This window comes from Stegostoma tigrinum, chromosome 26 (genome assembly GCF_030684315.1).
Source record: "Stegostoma tigrinum isolate sSteTig4 chromosome 26, sSteTig4.hap1, whole genome shotgun sequence".
NCBI lineage: Eukaryota > Metazoa > Chordata > Chondrichthyes > Orectolobiformes > Stegostomatidae > Stegostoma > Stegostoma tigrinum.
Genome location: NC_081379.1, coordinates 27511494 through 27532019, shown reverse-complemented (window position 1 = coordinate 27532019; position 20526 = coordinate 27511494). Strand labels below are relative to the sequence as shown.

At 41.0% G+C, this 20526-nt stretch overlaps 1 protein-coding gene across 4 annotated transcripts in view; it reads left to right on the top strand.

Moving 5' to 3' along the window:
• Nucleotides 1-20526, top strand: part of LOC125464333 (transmembrane protein 132C-like) — a 932328-nt gene that overhangs the window by 883561 nt on the left and 28241 nt on the right. For all 4 annotated transcript variants that reach the window (XM_059655067.1, XM_048556641.2, XM_059655068.1 and 1 more), the window contains 2 exons: nt 3168-3441; nt 11182-11373. In XM_059655067.1, coding sequence (XP_059511050.1) covers nt 3168-3441; nt 11182-11373 — 466 coding nt within the window. The remainder of the gene's footprint in view (nt 1-3167; nt 3442-11181; nt 11374-20526) is intronic.

Here is a 20526-nt window from a genome sequence, read left to right as displayed (position 1 = left end):
GTGTGAGATGCTCCTTAGCATTGGCAATCCCTTAATTGCATAATTTAATTACCATTGCACACTGTATCTAGAAGGACCACTAAGCATTGTCACTAATCAGAGGCCTGATCACCTAAAGTTGCTCAAGACTGTCAGCATGAACAGGCCTACAGGAGAAAGTGGAACTGTGCTATGTGGCCCATTGATTTGTAGCGCTGAGGTTTTCCATAAGAGTTGTACAGAGAGAAAGAAAATTGGAAATAAAAATAGGTCTTTTTGTGTTTTAGTTCTATACAATATAGTATTGAGACCATGTGTTGGGGTTGAGAGAGTGGTATAGCTGAATAGATTTTTCAAGCAGACATAAACTCAGACATAAAGCAACAAATAACCTCTGTCTATGCTGCATGAATCTATGATTCTAACTATAATTTTGAAGTAAAGAGACCTAAAAAAAAGCTATAATTTCATTACTTAGTAGACACAGAAGCAATAGTAATAACAGTTGTAAGTGAACAATGATGCTGAGAGAAAGAATTACTAACAATGGAATAAGATGTTTTCTACTGAGGCTTTCTGAGCATACAAATATAGAATTAGAGTAAGGAATTAATGGGCCATTCAGCCTCTCAAGATGCTCCACCATTCAATAGATTCAATCCACATTGCCACCCACCCTCAACAATCTTTCAATCCTTTGCTTAACAAGATGTACCACTGCCTGAATAATACGCAAGGACACCATTTCCACTCCTTTTGAGAAAGAATTCAAAAGACTCAATACCTCGAAGAAAAAATGATTTTGCCTAATCTCAGTTTGAAAATGGGTGAAGCGTGATTTTTAAGCTGTCACTGTAATTCTAGATTCACCCAGAAGAGGAGATATCCTCTCCACATCTACCTTGACAATACCCTTCAGGATCTTTTATGTTTCAGTAAAATTGCCACTTACTCATCTAAATACCAGGGAATACAAGCTTAACCTGTCCTACATTTCCTTCTAAGATAACCTGCCCACTCCCCAGATGAGTCCAGTAAGCCTTCTCACAACCGCTTCCGGATAGCTATAGTCCCAAATCTTTAATCATTTAAATCTTTGTTAAATAGTGACCAATATTGTGCACAAGACTTCAGATGAATTCTTACTTCTCTAGAAATAGAGAAGCATAACTTCCCTATTTTGATTTCAATTCCTCTCATGATAAATGTTAATATTCTAACACATTTCTGAGTTAATTTTGGCACCTGCGGACTAATCTTTTGCTCAGTATTACATCAAAGAGTGCTGGCAAAACTGACACCCGTGGAAATCTGGAGAAAACTGTCCACTGGTTGGAGGCATACCTGGCAAATAGGAAGATTGTTGTTATTGGAGGTCAGTTACCTCAGCTCTAGGGTATCTCTGCACGACTTCCTCAGGATAGTGTCCTAGGTCCAACCATCTTCAGCTCCTTCATCAATGACCTTGCCTCCATCATAAGGCCAGAAATAGGAATGATTGCTGATGATTGCACAATGTCCAGCATCATTCATTACTCAGATATTGAAGCAGTCCATGTGCAAATGCAGGAAGACCTGGACAATACCCAAGCTTGGGTTGACAAGTGGCAAGTAACATTAACATGATTCAAGTGCCTGACCATTTCCCCTTGACAATCAATGGCATTATTAATGCTGCATCCCCAGCTATCAACATCTTGAGAGTTACCATTGAGAAGAAACTGACCTGGACGAGTCATTGCATACTGTTGCTATGAGATCAGGTCAGAGGCTAGGAATCCTTTGGCAAGTGACTCACTTTCTAACTCCCCAAAGCCTGTTCACCATCTACAAAACACAGGTCAGGATTGTGAAGGAATACTGAGGGGTCACTAGACTCCAAACATTAACTTTGTTGCCTCTCTGTGGATGCTGCCAGACCTGCTGAGTTTCTCCTGCCATTTCTGTTTTTGTTTCAGATTTCCAGCACCTGCAGTTCTATGTTCTATTTTGTTGTTGTGATGGAATCGTCTCCATTTGTCTGGATGAGTATACCTTATTCAAGAATCTAGACACCAGGATAAAGCAACCCACCTCCACTAGTAACCTATCTATTACCTTCAACATTCACTGCCTTAACCACTGATGCACGTTGTCATCGGTGTGTAGTAAATACAAGATGCTCTGCAGCTTTCCAAGAGTATCTTCCAAACCTGGAATCTCTACCACCTTGAAAGACAAGGACAGCGCATTTCGTGGAATCACCCACACCTATAAATTCCCTTTCAAGCCACGTATCATCCTGAATTGAAGGTAAAATGGGAGACAAAGTCTGAAAAATTCATTGCCTTCGCCCATTATTCAACCTGAAATTCTCTAACTAGTTCCCTTCGAGCACTACCTCACAATTGGAAAGTTTCTGCTATCGTGGTGAAGTTGTACAGATCAGAAAGCTGACTGGTGTAATATGTGGAATCATGTTAACACAGTGAGATGTATTTCTTTGAAGCTGTAATGCATCTTAGCGCTTATTTCTGGGTAAAATAAGGGAGATTTAGGTCTCGGGTATCTAATCTGGATGCGTTTGGAATCAATTCTCATTAGTAACACGCCTCATCTTGGCATGTCGAAGAAAAACCCTGTAAAAGGTCTCGTTTCCATAGTTAAATAAGCAAAACAAATCAGCCAGCAGAAGCTCAAATTTATCATTTATATATATATATCCTATACTATTTTTACACCCTGTCCTCAAGCAAACCAAACAATCTTGTAATAAATCTGTAAGGCAAATTGCATTTTTTTTTCATTTTCCCTGGTATCAACATGAATTAATTCCAAGGCAGTCTTACTGATGATATAGCTGAAACCACTTAAGAGGAAATATTGTCCATTCTATTTCAAAACATGCTGCGCTGTTTATGTGCATTAAATACTTTTGAGAGCGAACAGATAATAATTGATTACCTTTGTACCTGTTACAACACACGTTTCACATTGAGCTTTTTAATCAGATGCCAATGAACTATTTCACCAAGAATTCTGAGATTTCACATTGATAAAGACAAGTGGTCGATGCTTGTGAATTGAATAATTTCAGCTACCAATACAGCTAAAAATCCTATGCCCTATACTACCTGTTGAAATGTGTACATGACTATGAAACTGTACTGCTGCAAGCCAGGAAAACTTATGCCAATGTTTTTTGGTAGGCCAACGCGAGACAGTGATGACGAGGATGATGATGACAAAAAAGGGAGAGGATGTACTCTTCAGTACCAACGTGCTATGGTGAGGGTCCTTACCCAGTTTGTAGCGGAAACCTCCGACCCAGGTGGGCAGCTAGCCTATATGTTAGGCAGTGACTGGCAGGTGGACATTACAGAGCTGGTGACTGACTTCCTGAAAATGGACAACCCACATATCGCCAAGCTGGAAAACGGAAGGATCCTGAGTGGGCAGGAGCTTGGAATGGCCACGATTCAGGTATGTTCCGCCTTTCTGAGTAGACGTAATGACTGTTCTGTATGACTGAGCCTTGCACTGCTCCTGCCTGCCCTCTGGAGTGTATTGCTTCTCAAGCAGCCTCAGTTTGCAACAGAGGAACTGCTCTCAGAAAGTTCAAGGCAATCTGCTGCAGAACGAGGTATTAATGTATTCAGAACATTGTATTGTTGTATGGTCACATAGTTCCTGAGAGGTAAATGACAACTCCTGAAGAATAATAATTAACTAGTCACTGAATATTAGTGCAGCCATTGTGAAAAGATCAGTTTGATTAGATTAACTAAGTAAATCTGTTGTTTTCTTTTAAGCAGTGCAAATTCATTTTCATTTGTATTAGCTAATCAGTTGTCAGAATGACTAAAAGGTTGTATAACATTTGGTCACATTTTCACAGGTGAATTAACAGCAAATTAATTTACAGATGCTATTTTTCTTTCAATTGCTTCAGCAGTTTTGTTCTGTCATTTCTGTGCCTTGCTGTTGGAACCTGTCCCCCACAGGGCTGCTGTTAATTGCCCAAGAAAAGTGATGCCATCTGCTGGGTGTGTTTGGACAGAAGGGGGCCCTGACAGATTGTTGTTCTCTCTAAGACAGAACATATTGCAACATGGTATTTGGTATCTATCACCCCAGTCTTTAATTGTTTGAGTCAAAAATCGATCAGTTTGCAAATTCCAAACTGATGATCCAACCTTCCCCTAGTTGTCATTGATCAGTTGTGGTTTATTCATCTAAATTTTTATTTACAGCAAAAATTTTGAAACTAATGTCCACTACCTAGTGCAATATTCTTGGCCTCATGCTACCAAATATTTTTTACGGAGGCTGTTCAGGAACAGAGAACATTGGCTTTGTTTAAGAAACAGCTCTACACGGCATCATCTTGCCACATGGCTGAAAGAGAGAACAAGAACATGTGACATTACATCACTTCTTGTGATGATGTATACCAAGTTACCTAGTTGACTGGCTCAGTAGGTTAGATAGCTGATACAAATTGACACCAACAGCATGGGTTCAATTGCCACACCAGCCGAGGTTACCATGAAGGAGTCTCCTCACAACCTCTTCCCTCGCCTGAGCTGTGGTAATCCTCAAGTTACACCACCTCCCATCAACTCTCTAATGAATGAGCAGCACTATGGTCCTTTACCATGCCTTTGTATTGTTTGATTTAGTGCATCACACTGTCAGATTACATAGCTTAACTCTACTTCCCATGAAGAACATTAACTTATATGGTTATCTCAGATATTTTTGTCTTCAATTCAATTGAAGAATTAAGTCTAATATTTAATAACTTTGATAAAATAAATGAGACATATGTCATTCGAATTCATTGTCCCACTGACTGGAATGAAACTTGTTTTTACTTTTAATTCTACACACAAGTGACAAATTGTTCTTGGTGTAGGAAGGACGTTCATGAAAATTTGCTTGGTTCAGTCCTTCCGAAGTGCTATACATAGTCTTTAGAACGTATGAATTTCTTAACAATTTTTACAGTGATTAGACTGTGCATTTGTCAGAAAACACTTCCCAAAAGTGAAGGAGGAAATCTTGACTGAAGAATTATCATAATCAGCTGCTTTTCACTACTGGTGACCTACTGCAGATCAACATTTGCAGAAGTTTGGCAGCAAGTCAGCTTGATTCCCACTTGACAATAAACAAAATAATAATAATTTCAGGGTCTTTTATTTCAGTTTACATTTCCCATTGTTTCTTTAAGCCAAATCGTAATGTCTAAGTGTAGACCAGCAATATCTAATTGATCTGCCTTGAATATTCTAAACAAATTGTTGAAAGGGGGTTATTGTGTAAGATTTGTTGGAAAAGCTAAATTTGCAATAACTTATCAATGTCAAGCTGAATCTCCAAATCTCAGCATTCGTTTCAAAGCCACTGTGTAATGTTGTGGTAGACATGATATATGACATATATCTGATGGCATTGAAACCAGTAGTCACAGGAACTCTTCTGGCCTTAAAGATTAAAACAAACAATGTTGAATGACACTTCTACAGAATATTACTCTCTCTGCCTCCAGGCCAATAGGGAATTTAGGGTTATGTTTGTGTAGTAATATATCTGCCAGAGAAATCAGCCAGGACCACTCAAAAAAAATGTTCAACACACCACTAAGTCTGTGAGAGAAAACTGGCATTTCAGAGCTTTTAAATGCTGGTTCAGAATTAATGGATCCATTCTGCAGGAAAAATAGCTTTAGATCAGTCCGTCTATTGCAAGAAATGCAGCGAGTACATTCCTGAGGGATTGCCTATAACAGCAAAGGCTGTTGGCCTTTCTCTTATTGAATGTCTCAACTAAGCTCCTTAAGGAATCTCACTCAAACTGTTAGTGACAGTTGCAAAGTGCAACCATTGTGTATCCATTGCAACATTTATAAGATAGGGTCATGTTGAACTGAAGCCTGAAACTATTTTCAAGGCGAAGAATAAAAGCTAATTATAAATAATATATGGGTGAACAAAATGGATTCCACTTATCTTATTTTCACTGTGTAAAAGTCTTTTTATTTATTTGACCACCAAGATTCATGATAGAACTGTACACAGATTGTTTTCTTTTATATAAAAATGTTACATCTAAAGGAAAGGTAAGATATGAGATCTTGCAGCATTGAATAAATAAGCTTCGCCCATGTACTGAAGAACTGAAGAGCATCATGTTTTACTCTACACTAAGTCATCCTAGTATTTAAAGAATTGTTCAACACATCATGTTTATTTTGAAGAACAGTAGGACTGCAGATGCAGCAGAATCTGAGATAACAAGATGTAGAGCTGGATGAACACATTCTTCAGAGTCTAGGCCCGAAACATCAGCTTTCCTGCTCCTCTGAGGCTGCTTGGTCTGCTGTGTTCATCCAGCTCTACACCTTGTTATCTCTATGTTTATTTTGAATGTGTTTTTCGCATGTCCAAAGACGTGAAGCCTGAAAGGTGCCAAAGTTAATTGTGCTCTTTGCATTTGTATTGAGTTTAGCATCTAGGAAAGGTCCAGGCTAGCCAGAGGCTAAGTAAGCACTACACCCCAATTCCCCAACATACTGCAAATACGACTTTAAAAGGGAGATCGCTGCATCAGTGTAATTTATTGCCCGACTGCTGATGAATCATTTTCTGAAGGTGAAAGGTTAGTATCAGTGCGAAGCAATTGTAATGAATATACAGTACCAACTTTGCCACATCAATCTATTGATAACAAAGTGTGGAGCTGGATGAACACAGCAGGCCAAGCAGCATCTTAGGAGCACAAAAGCTGATGTTTCAGGCCTGGACCCTTCATCAGAAAAGGGGAATGGGGAGAGGATTCTGAAATAAATAGGGAGAGAGGGGGAGGCGGACTGAAGATGGATAGAGGAGAAGATAGGTGCAGAGGAGAGTATGGGTGGGGAGGTAGGGAGGGGATAGGTCAGTCCAGGAAGGACGGACAGGTCAAGGGTCAGGATGAAGTTAGTAGGTAGGACATGGAGGTGCGGCTTGAGGTGGGAGGAGAGGATAGGTGAGAGGAAGAAGAGGTTAGGGAGGCGGGGATGATCTGGGCTGGTTTTGGGATGCAGTGGGGGGAGGGGAGATTTTGAAGCTTGTGAAATCCACATTGATACCATTGGGCTGCAGGGTTCCCAAGCGGAATATGAGTTGCTGTTCCTGCAGCCTACGGGTGGCCTCGTTCGCAGTGAACAAATGCACCTCCCAGTCGTGAACCATTTCAACTCCCCCTCCCATTCCTTAGGCAAATTGTCCATTCTGGGCCTCCTGCTCATAATGATGCCACCTGTAGGTTGCAGGAACAGCAACTCATATTCCGCTGGGAACCCTGTAGCCCAATGGTATCAATGTGGGTTTCACCAGCTTCAAAATCTCCCCTCCCCCCACTGCATCCCAAAACCAGCCCAGCTCGTCCCCACCTGCCTAACCTGTTCTTACTCTCACCTATCCCCTCCTCCCACCTCAAGCCGCACCTCCATTTCCTACCTACTGACCTCATCCCGCCCCCTTGACCGGTCCATCCTCCCCAGACTGACCTATCCCCTCCCTACCTCCCCACCCATACTCTCCTCTGCACCTATCTTCTCCTCTATCCATCTTCAGTCCGCCTCCCCCTCTCTCCCTATTTATTTCGGAATCCTCTCCCCATCCCATTTTTCTGATGAAGAATCCAGGCCCAAAACATCAGCTTTTGTGCTCCTGTGATGCTGCTTGGCCTGCTGTGTTCATCCAGCTGCACACTTTGTTACCTTGGATTCTCCAGCATCTGCAGGTCCCATTATCTCTGACATCAATCTATTGACCTGGGCTGCAATGAAGTACAGCAGCACTCCACAGAGAATGGAGTCTCACATCACTTGGGTTTGACATCTCATAGACATTTGCTGCATGGTAAAATGGTGCGTGTGCAACCTATGGATTGTATCATTTAAATTAATCATTTCTAAAGATATAGTATTGAAAAGTAGATTATTTTTAAACTCACATAGACCTGTGTTTAGATCATACTTAGAACTAGAACTGAACACTGTCCTCTGACATTACAAAATGTTATGAAGCGGACCAAGCCGCCTCAAAATATATCAAGAAGATAGCCTAAATCCTAACTCCTTTCATATTTTAAAAGTAAGTGTAAGGTGTTGCATTCCAGATGCAATTCAATTGGCCAATTACTTGATTTTAAGGAAAATATACTTTTGTGTTTACACTCCACTTAAAATACAGACAAAATTAGAAAATGATTGGCTTAACTATAACTTTATTGAAATGTTTAACAAAATATTATATATGGGTAACTACAACTAATTAACTGTTCCAATATCGTAACATCCCATAAGCACACCCTTGGCAAAAGCAAATTCAATAAAATAGATTGTCTGACATACAATTGTAGCAGCAGGAAGAGAACTTTAGCTTTTTGCAGTAACAGAGAGAGAGGAATAAGAGCTTCCAAGTCCAGCTTTAACATCCCAGCAACTGCTGAAAGTTAAAACTAAAAATCCTGATTCTGACGGAGCTTCACCCACCCATTCAAGCTGCTTCTATTGTTCATACCTTAAAAACAAACCCCAAGGCCTCACTAGCTATTTACTTTATTAGCTTTGAGCAGACTGCTCACTACCTCTGACTCAACTTTTCTTCATAAAACAAAATGGCAAAATACACCTCTAAAAGCCATAGTATTGTCACAAAAATAACATGTATTGAACCACTGAAGAAAGTTAAAAAAAACACCATTTAAAATGTCAGAATTGGGAGCATACAGTTATCAGAAAGAACTTAATGTGTTTAAGCTCATTTCTTCAGACAAGAAGACTGACATGACTTGATGGCGATATTTAAGATTGTACTGTGCTAGCTAGGGGAGTCGTAGATGTGTTTCCCCATGTAGAAAAGAAAAAACAAAAAGAACAAATCCAGAAGTAAGTTCAGAAAAAACACTTTGTTCACTTCATTGATGTAAGTTTGGAGTTCATTACGGAGTAATTAAGATAAATAGCGCAGTTCCATTTAAGAAGAAACTAGATAGGTACAGGGGAATTTACAGAAGTTGAATATTGATGGAATGTGATGTAATTATGTGGGAGGACGCTTCACAGATCTCAAAGCCTTTTATTGACCAAGATGCTACATAGATGTACTCAAAATTTAGGGCACCAGTCAAAACTATTGTTGTCCAGCATTATAAAGGATTGAAATAATTACAATCTCAGTGTGTACAACTTTGGTGTAGATTGTTAAGGATTTTTGAGAATGATGGATTAATGGTTCCCCTTGCTCGAGGTCTGTGACCTAGACTTGGTTGTTTGGACGTTCCATGGGAACTTAGAATGAATACAATGACATGGATTATCAAAGGACCCAACACAATAGACTTTGTTTGGATTATTCTGGAGGAGCCCTCCAGTGTGATCATCGAAAGTACGAAAGACATTCCCAGAGGTTATACGCAGCGCTGATGTGCTCCCCAGTAAAATGCACATGCCAAAACCTGAAAAGGGAGATGAAACGTATTGGTCAGAACAGGGCCTTTGCTTTTGGCAGTTTGGAGGGAATACATTGGCAGAATCCAGTATAATCAAAGTCCATCTCATTAAACAATATCTGAACTTGAAAGTCTGCAACTGGTAAAATCAAAGACGATAACTTGACAGTAAATTGAAGCCCCATTGTGCGATTGTTGAAAATCATCTGAAATAGCACAGCATAAATCCCAAAAGAAAATTATAACTTTTTTTAAAAATCTGAAAACACTTTATTTACTTCCATAGGCCACAATGCATTGTACCCAATAGGATTATGTTCAACTGATCTGAAAAGAACACCATACTGCTGAAGAATCACGAACGTAAATTGTGTAGTTTTTAAACTTCTTTCTGGAAATTAATAATGTCTATCACCTAATAATAAGCTACAAATAGCATTTTTAGTTTACAAGAATTAGGCAAGAATTTCAGATCACTGTTTTGACAACGTAAAGCAAATATTTGCCTTTTTTGCTCAATTGTTGAATTATGATTAGATTCTCCAGGCTGCTCATAATCTCACTTTGGACCTTCCAGAATTTCTAGCTTCTGCTCAGTTTTGGAGATTAAACCATGTAATGAGCCATGGGGGCATCTGAGAAGTACCAACATTTACAACAGGGAAACACTGAACTGTTAAAAAAATACCCAGCTGCTATAATAACTCAATTAAGCATCCAACGTTTGTTACAATGATGCATTACATACACATTAAGATTGTCCTATTCATAAGAATGTGTGTTCCACCAAATGTCAGCCTTATCTATTTTGTGTTGTTTATATACTGGAAAGAATACATCATTCTTAATGAGTGTTTAGTTACTAGTGTTCAGGAAGTGCACTGCCGCCTTTAGCACTGTTGGTAAAGAGTATCAACTCATCCAACAATGCATGGGCAAAGTCAAAGCTGAGATAGTTCCTTGTTAAAACATCCAGTTGCTTTTTTTAAATCATCTAACATTGTTTGAGGAACCCTTGCCCTATGTAAGGGTCCCAAGTCAAGTTACACATTGACATTGGTCTCCACAATATCCTGAGTCCTTATTGTTCTGCCACTCAGCAATTAGAAGCACTAATGACAGAGCACAGTTAATGTTGCATCATAACTATCTGCAATATTGCATTCATATCATTTCCAGGAGTTTGTATGTTAGATTATGAATGAGTAAGAATTCATGTACTTTGAATGTAAATTGGGAAGCTTTACAAGCCTTTCCTGCTTGTCTGTAGCACTTCTTTCACAATGACATAACTTTCCATGGACATAACACATTATCTCACTGAACATGAGCAATACTGAAGGAAATTAACTCATGATTTAGATTTGATTAAGAACGATGCTGGCACATAACATCAATGGGTCAGCATTACCCTGTCCATAATTACTACTGTGAAGAGATTTTGTATCCATTAAAGTTCACTCTCTCATAGTCCAGCTTCAATTTGTAAGTAACTAGTGTGCTAACATCTTTGTAACTGCAGTTGTTAAAATATTTAACATAAATTAGCAACAGGATAATATGTTTAAGGCATTTACCAAACTAGTGGTGGTTAAGAATATGGCTTTCTACTTTGGTAATTGTGCTTAGACAGTGGAAAGGGTAATTAGAATTTGCTTTGACGCTACGCAGGAAATTGAAGTAATATGTATTTAGGTTTGAAATTTCTTCTTTTCAAAGGTACTATCCCCGCTTTCTGATTCAATCCTTGCTGAAAAGACAATAACGGTGATTGAGGAGAAGGTGTCTGTCACGGACCTCGGGATCCAATTAGTGGCTGGACTTTCCCTCTCCTTCCAACTAAGTGCTGCCAGCAGCCGCGTCATCATTGCAACAGCAACAGCAAAAGAACATCTTCGCAGTTTGAAACAGGTACTCATTCTGAATTTCAGTTTCATGCTGTCTCCATTCATTGCAGCTTACTCCTGGTCAACTCATCTCCCTCAGAAAACTTGTATCTCTTTCCCATTTTTATCTATTGTGCAGAGAGGCAGCAGTGAGCAGGGGTCGAAAGGAGGCAGTAATATAGTCATTCTGGGTTGTCTGCACTGTCCATTTCGAAACCAGTTTTAAAGTGCTGTTTTTAGAGGTTTGGTAGTGGATTATAAACCTGATTTCCCAACTTGTGATGACGTCAACCAGAGAAGGTCCATGGGGGAATAGAGAAGAATTAAAGTAGATTATGAAAAGGAAGTGCAAGTAAAAGGAAGCTGAAATCAATAGTACTCATTAAATTAACTAGAAGCAAAAATCATGATTGTGATCCTTTTAGTTTGATAGCGATTACAATTTTTACAGAATTGAGTTTAAAGTGATTGCTTTTAGTTCGTGACCTGCCTGTCACAAGAGATACTGTTATACCATAAATTGTGAAGTTGGAAACAAACTCTTTTCTTAAAAAAGCTTCTTCTTCACATGCAGAGAGAAATATTAATGGTGATACCAAAAAAAATTATTGAATGAATTTAACTGTTGCTTTAGAGTCGTATTTTGGATTATGAGAGCAATTAGGAAAACAGATGGTTAGTCAATGTAGCAGGAATTTCAGATGCAAATGGGTGATGTGTAGGATCAATTTTTGTATGATTTCTGTAATTTCATCACTGGTAAAACATCGGTATTGTGTATTGATAATAAAAGATCAAACCAATGAAGATGACAGAGGTGAGCTTGCGATGATTTACTTTTGCTTGAGTGAAGGATAAAGTAGAACTTGCTGCATTTGTAAGATATTGTACTTAAACTATGAAAGAGAGAAATACTGGATTCAAGGGATAGTTTTGACTTTGGTGACACTGTAATGGCCACCCAAAGGTTGCAGGAACAGCAACTCATATTCCGCTTGGGAACTCTGCAGCCCAATGGTATCAATGTGGACTTCACCAGCTTCAAAATCTCCCCTTCCCCCACCGCATCCCAAAACCAGCCCAGCTTGTCCCCTCCCCCCACTGCACCACACAACCAGCCCAGCTCTTCCCCTCCACCCACTGCATCCCAAAACCAGTCCAACCTGTCCTCCCTAACCTGTTCTTCCTCTCACCCATCCCTTCCTCCCACCCCAAGCCGCACCTCCATCTCCTACCTACTAACCTCATCCCACCTCCTTGACCTGTCCGTCTTCCCTGGACTGACCTATTCCCTCCCTACCTCCCCACCTATACTCTCCTCTCCACCTATCTTCTTTTCTCTCCATCTTCGGTCCGCCTCCCCCTCTCTCCCTATTTATTCCAGAACCCTCACCCCATCCCCCTCTCTGATGAAGGGTCTAGGCCCGAAACGTCAGCTTTTGTGCTCCTGAGATGCTGCTGAGCCTGCTGTGTTCATCCAGCCTCACATTTTATTATATGATAATAAAATGTGAGGCTGGATGAACACAGCAGGCCAAGCAGCATCTCAGGAGCACAAAAGCTGACGTTTCGGGCCTAGACCCTTCATCAGAGAGGGGGATGGGGGGAGGGAACTGGAATAAATAGGGAGAGAGGGGGAGGCGGACCGAAGATGGAGAGTAAAGAAGATAGGTGGAGAAGGTGTGGGTGGGGAGGTAGGGAGGGGATAGGTCAGTCCAGGGAAGACGGACAGGTCAAGCAGGTGGGATGAGGTTAGTAGGTAGCTGGGGGTGCGGCTTGGGGTGGGAGGAAGGGATGGGTGAGAGGAAGAACCGGTTAGGGAGGCAGAGACAGGTTGGACTGGTTTTGGGATGCAGTGGGTGGGGGGGGAAGAGCTGGGCTGGTTGTGTGGTGCAGTGGGGGGAGGGGATGAACTGGGCTGGTTTAGGGATGCAGTGGGGGAAGGGGAGATTTTGAAACTGGTGAAGTCCACATTGATACCATATGGCTGCAGGGTTCCCAGGCGGAATATGAGTTGCTGTTCCTGCAACCTTCGGGTGGCATCATTGTGGCAGTGCAGGAGGCCCATGATGGACATGTCATCAAGAGAATGGGAGGGGGAGTGGAAATGGTTTGCGACTGGGAGGTGCAGTTGTTTGTTGCGAACTGAGCGGAGGTGTTCTGCAAAGCGGTCCCCAAGCCTCCGCTTGGTTTCCCCAATGTAGAGAAAGCCGCACCGGGTACAGTGGATGCAGTATACCACATTGGCAGATGTGCAGGTGAACCTCTGCTTAATGTGGAATGTCATCTTGGGGCCTGGGATGGGGGTGAGGGAGGAGTTGTGGGGACAAGTGTAGCATTTCCTGCGGTTGCAGGGGAAGGTGCCGGGTGTGGTGGGGTTGGAGGGCAGTGTGGAGCGAACAAGGGAGTCACGGAGAGAGTGGTCTCTCCGGAAAGCAGACAGGGGTGGGGATGGAAAAATGTCTTGGGTGGTGGGGTCGGATTGTAAATGGCGGAAGTGTCGGAGGATAATGCGTTGTATCCGGAGGTTGGTAGGTCTGCCAATGTGGTATACTGCATCCACTGTACCCGGTGCGGCTTTCTCTACATTGGGGAAACCAAGCGGAGGCTTGGGGACCGCTTTGCAGAACACCTCCGCTCAGTTCGCAACAAACAACTGCACCTCCCAGTCGCAAACCATTTCCACTCCCCCTCCCATTCTCTTGATGACATGTCCATCATGGGCCTCCTGCACTGCCACAATGATGCCACCCGAAGGTTGCAGGAACAGCAACTCATATTCCGCCTGGGAACCCTGCAGCCATATGGTATCAATGTGGACTTCACCAGTTTCAAAATCTCCCCTTCCCCCACTGCATCCCTAAACCAGCCCAGTTCATCCCCTCCCCCCACTGCACCACACAACCAGCCCAGCTCTTCCCCCCCACCCACTGCATCCCAAAACCAGTCCAACCTGTCTCTGCCTCCCTAACCGGTTCTTCCTCTCACCCATCCCTTCCTCCCACCCCAAGCCGCACCCCCAGCTACCTACTAACCTCATCCCACCTGCTTGACCTGTCCGTCTTCCCTGGACTGACCTATCCCCTCCCTACCTCCCCACCCACACCTTCTCCACCTATCTTCTTTACTCTCCATCTTCGGTCCGCCTCCCCCTCTCTCCCTATTTATTCCAGTTCCCTCCCCCCATCCCCCTCTCTGATGAAGGGTCTAGGCCCGAAACGTCAGCTTTTGTGCTCCTGAGATGCTGCTTGGCCTGCTGTGTTCATCCAGCCTCACATTTTATTATCTTGGAATCTCCAGCATCTGCAGTTCCCATTATCTCTCACATTTTATTATCTTGGATTCTCCAGCATCTGCAGTTCCCATTATCACTAATATTATTCAGCTGCTGGTTTGACATTTTTTCCAACTGCATTCCCAATTACTTCAAATCAGGAAGGATACATAATAAATAACCAATATGCTATAGACAAAGTCCAAATGAACTCTTCCTGCCCCAAGAGGATTTTATGTGGTATGCAGGTCCTATTCCAAAAGCCATAAATCTTCCTGTGATTGCCAATTTTCATATTTGTTTTTGGATGGTGAAATAAAATTATTCTTTTTGAAAGTAAAAATAAGATAAATTCAGCTGCTCATTAATTCTGCAGCTTAGACCTGCTGTTGTCTGAAAAAAAAATCCATTTTAAACAGTACCTTGAGAATGTCAGCTAATATTTTAGAATGTATTTTTAAGATGAGGATTGCATAGGGAAAGAAACAGCTATGCTTCACCAAACAAGACATTTGCCACATGCAGTATTAACCTAGACCTACAATATTAGGTTCTGTCTACATTTTTTTTTAACTTTCTCTCTATCATATGTCTTTCCTATTATAGCCTGAGTCATTGTTAAAAGTTGTTGGTACATTCCATACAGGTGTTGCAGGTTTTTATACAGTTCTTCAAAAGTGATCCATTGAAATATGTGATAGTATTCATTGGAGAGCTGTTTATAGTTTCTGGACTTTAGCATTCTGGCTATGCTATATTTTAACCTTCAGCATCCCTGAAAGTCTCATAGAATGAACTTTTCGAATATTACCACTTCGAATTGCATCATAACCTGAAGTATATCCCACTTCATAAATGTGTTGAAGCATTGGCTGCAACTATTAGACATACCGAAAGCTGCGGAAGCTATTTATCCATGAGATATAGCCTTGACTTTGTTCAAAACACAATCATTTTGCGTGTCACAAAAACCATACAATCATAAGATATAGGAGCATAATTAAACCATTCGGTCCATTGTGCCTGCTCTGCCATTTGGTCACAGCTGATATGTTTCTCAACCCTATTCTCCTGCCTTTGATCTCCATACTAATCAAGAACTTATACATCTCTGTATTAAATGCAGTCAATGACTTGGCCTCAACAGCTTTCTGCAGCATGAGTTCCACAGATGCACTACACTGACCAAAGAAATTCCTCCTCATCTCAGTTCTAAGTGGTTGTTCCTTCATTCTGAGGTGGTGTCCTTGGGTCCTGGTCTCTCCAATACTGGAAACACCACCCCTATAGCCACTCTATTCAGGCCTGTCAGTGTTTTGTAAGTTTCAATCAGATCCCCCTCTTATCCTTCTAATCTCCTTCAAGTACAGACCCAGAGTCATCAATCGCTCCTCATTTGACAAGCCTTTCATTCCCAGGATCATTCTGGTGAACTTCTTCTGGGTCCTCTCCTTCACGAGCACATCCTCCTTAGAAAAGGTGCCCAAAATTGTTCATAGTATCACAAGTGGGATTTGTCAGAGCCTTATGCAGCCTCAGCAGTATATCCCTGCTCTTGTATTCTAGCCTTGTTGAAATGAATGCTAACATTGCATTTGTCCTCCTAACTGCCAACTGAACCTGCATGTCAACTTTAAGATCCTGTACTACAACTCCTGAGAACTTTTGTGCTTCAGATTTCAGAAGCCTTTCCCCGCATAGAAACTAGTCCACGCCCCTGTTCTTCCTACCAAAGACCATAACCTCATAATTTCCCACATTGTATTCCATCTGCGACTTATTTGTCCACCCTTCCCTCCTTTCTGCAGCCTCCCTGCTTCACTCCTATCTTTGTGTCATCTGCAAACCTAGCAAAATTACCTGCAGTTCCTTTGTCCAGATCATTAGTAGTAATATCCACTTTTGGTCATTGTCCTTTGGAACTGATAGTCTCACTTTGATCAGAAGAACTGATCCGTCCTTCATCAGAATTGCCAATTGCAATATTCTGATCTACATAGTTATATGATATATTGTAATGAAATGTATATAGTTCTTTGGTGTTTTCCAAAACTCCTTATTTTCTGCAGGTTAGTAACCTATACCAAGCAAACCTGAAGCTTGTACTTGAACATTCTGGTTCTTAAGTTGTAATTTTTATATTTTCATCCTTACCAATAACCTTTCATGGTCCTCTCTGTTCGTCAAGCCCCTGTATTTTATAAGGAACTGTGTTTCCCTGTTTGAAACTGGTTTCTAATGGCCTTGCATTATTTCTTAATACTCATCAAATTCTGTAAGAAACTTTGGCTTTTCTGAAAGAATTTCTGTCTCTTTGGAGTGCATTAAATTGCTCCAAAAAGGATAGAGTTGATTGTGGTGTCTTCCAAAGTTGGAGGCTCATTACATTAATCTCAGAGTTTTAGGATTTCTATAAAGATGATCTGATATGGACTACATCCTCTGACTATCTGCAGCACCTATGTCCATATTTCTCTTCATTAAAATTCTTCTTTCATACAACTGCCGGCAGGTTTCATATAGGTGGTCTTGCCATTCTAATAACATAGTGCCCTTAGTTTCCTGTAATACAGATAATTGCACTATTTGCACCATGACTAGTGCTGAATGCTTTGTAAGGAATATTTTCATGCTTCCAACATTTGTTCTAACAGTGTATGTCTTCCTGTAAGTTTAGCTCCTGTCGATACTCATCTAAACTTGATACTTTGACACATAACGTAAATGCCAGTGGACACTGAGAAATTTCCAGATGGACAATCTGTGGTCTTGCATACAATCTATTGAATTCCATTAGGTACTCTTCTGTTGAATGAATTTCCTTTTTTATTGAATTTGTCAAAATCTGACCACACCTCATATGCACTTTGGTAACTCATGTTTTTGTTTCATTTTATCCACGCGAGTTAATAATTTATCTATACCTTCAGCTATATTCGAATAATCAATCCCAATTCTAAAAGAAACATTCTACCTTATCCTGCTTTCAGAGTAAGCCAAAGTCCCAAGACCATACTTTGTTTCTTCTTCGCTAAAGAAGGAACGTGAGTCCGACTGATTCCTTCACTCTTCCATTAGTCATAAGGTTTGCAGTCAGGAATGAGTAATCATAGCCCGATAATTTAGGTAATGATTTGGCTATCTCTCTGATGCTTTCTCTTTGGTTGGAATAATGCTTAGTTTTCAATCTTTGACTTACAAACAGCTGGCCATTCTCTGCTACCACTGTTAAACACTGGACGTTAAAGGTTGATAAGATAGAATCCAGACATATACTTTTCTGCTCAGAGTACAATTCCAACTCTCATTGCCCCAACTCCAACACTCTGAATACTCTTTCCTCTTACATACCTATGGTCAAGTTCTCACCCACAACCCCCTTGAGATATTTTCCAATGAGAGATGTGTAATAACAAGTGGGACTTGAACCTGGGCCTCCTGGCTCAGAGGTACAGACATTACTACTGCACCACCACAGCCATTTCTCACCCAATTACCATCAATTAATGTAGAGCCATCGACTGTTCCCTAATTCCATTTGACTTTAAGTGTGCCTGATCAGACCTTACTGGATGATCACAGCTGGGGCTCCTGGGAACTATCCGATTTCTTAGATTAAATAGAAACGTTGTTGTTGGTTTGCCCAGGTTTGAGGAATGCATGGACTCTCAACTACAAGGAACGCTATTTTTATTTGGTAAGCATAAAGCTAACTTTGGGCAGGAGTTGTACATCATGTGATCCAATGTCACTTAATCAAACCTGCAGGATGACATCTAACCAGAGTCAATAATCCTGGGTAGAAATTCTGAGTCGATTTGGAAAAGAAGAATGTGAAAATTCCAAGTTACATACAACCACTTAAACAGTCACATACATCAGTGATAATTTACTTCACAGTAAAGGAAACGAAGGTCTTGTTCACTCGTTTTACGATCTCTAAAGTATCTTATAGTGAATACAGCACTGACATAAAGTGATGTTTGCAATTTTAATGGAGCATTTAATGACAGATCAGTACCTTGGGATATTACTGATGGCAGTTTGCTGATGTTTAGTTATTCAGTATATTGGATCCCTGACCTTTGCAGTTGAGCTGCGTGTAGCAGAAAAATAAAGAAGTATAAATTCCAAGTAACCAGGATGACAGGAGCATTCAAAAAAATGATTTGTGCTGCCTGTTTATCAGTATTAGTTCCTCTGACACTGGTGCAGCTATACCCCAGCAAGGGGTTGTCACATCTTCAGGGGGGAGATATAAGGTTACATTAAACCTCATTTTTAAAAAAAAACCTTTTCTTTTAAATGGAGTGTGTCCTTTTAAGAGAAAGAAAAAGCCTGCAAGTCAGTTTTCTGAGGGGGTGGATATCAGAGGCACAAAAAAATTAGTCAATGAAAAGCATCACTGCTAAACAATTAATGAACACAAGAAGGTGTTGACTCATCCTCCCATTTGGCAGATTTTAACACCCCAAAAGCAGTGGCTTTGCAGATAAGAAGGCACTAATTCATCTTCATTTGTTGATGTTAATTGGAAGAACCTGTCAAGGCTAGTGGGAGGGGATTTATTGATGCAGTGGTTGCGATTTATAGGAGAAGCCCATTAAAACTAACAGCAATAAAGTACACCTGAAGTTTGCAATATCATGGAGAGCAAAGAAAGCAATTATACAACAGCAAATACTTTTAAATTGCTAAATCTTTGGGAGTTTGTGTACATGCAAATTCATGATTGAATTTTAATTTTTAGCTCTTCAAGATATATGCCCCAGTGCATGGGAAAATTGGACCATGTATATAAAGCATGCCTGATCCAATATCATGCATTTTATTATGTTAAAGGGAACACTCAAGGGAAAGTTCTTGTAGTTGTTGATATTGCCCATTTTGCAAAAGGTATAATTAACCCTGTGAAGTGAGGATTATATTAGGTATAACTGCATTGATAATCCCAGGGCCAAATATCCTGCCAGTCTCAACAATAAAAAAAAGCAACAAAACTGCAAATGCAGGAAATCTAAAACAAAAACAGAAATTGCTGGAGAAATTCAGCAGGTTAGCAGAGTCTGTGGAGAGAAAGCAGAGTTAACAATTTGGGTCCAGTGACCCTTCTTCAGAAATGATAGGAGCTAGGAAAAGATGCTGCAAGTGGGTGTGGGGTGGGCTGGAGCATATGATGGGTGGATATGGAGCCCTGAGAGGGAGAGAACAGCAGTTAAGCAGACAAAGGAATGAATATTGTGAGCTAGGAATAAAGAAAAGCTGATAATAAGGACCATCAATGGGTGAAAATGGGTTGGCAGTAATTAAAGCAGCTCATGTCATGACAGGGCCTGAGTTGTCAACATGGGTAATGGACAGGAAAAAGGTGCTCAATCCCTAAAGTTGTTGAACTTGATATTAAGTCCTGAAGAATGCAGCGCCCCCAAGTGAAAAATGAGATGCTGTTTGTCCAGTGTGCACTGAACTTTGCTGGAGTGCTGCAACAAGCCTAAGACAGGGATATTGGCCAAGGAACAGGGTGGTGTGTTAAATGGATAGTCATCAGGAGGCTCAGGATCATTTTTGTGGACAAAACATAGGTGTTATGCAAAACGGTCGCCCAGTCTGAGTTTCATGTCAATAATGTGGAGGATACCATATTGTGAGCAGCCAATACAGTAGACTACATTGAGTGAAGTGCAGGTAAATTGCTGCTTCACCTGCAAGGTGTATCTGGAGCCTTGGACATGAGGGAGCAAGTAAAGTGCTGCCACTTTCAGCAATTACATGGTAAAGCGCCAGAGGGCTGTGGGGAGGTTTTGGGAGTGCTGGAGAAGTGGACCAAGGTGTTCCAGACGGAGCAATCCCTGTGGAAGGTGGACAAGGGAGGGGAGGAGAATGGTGTTTGGTGGTGGCATCCTG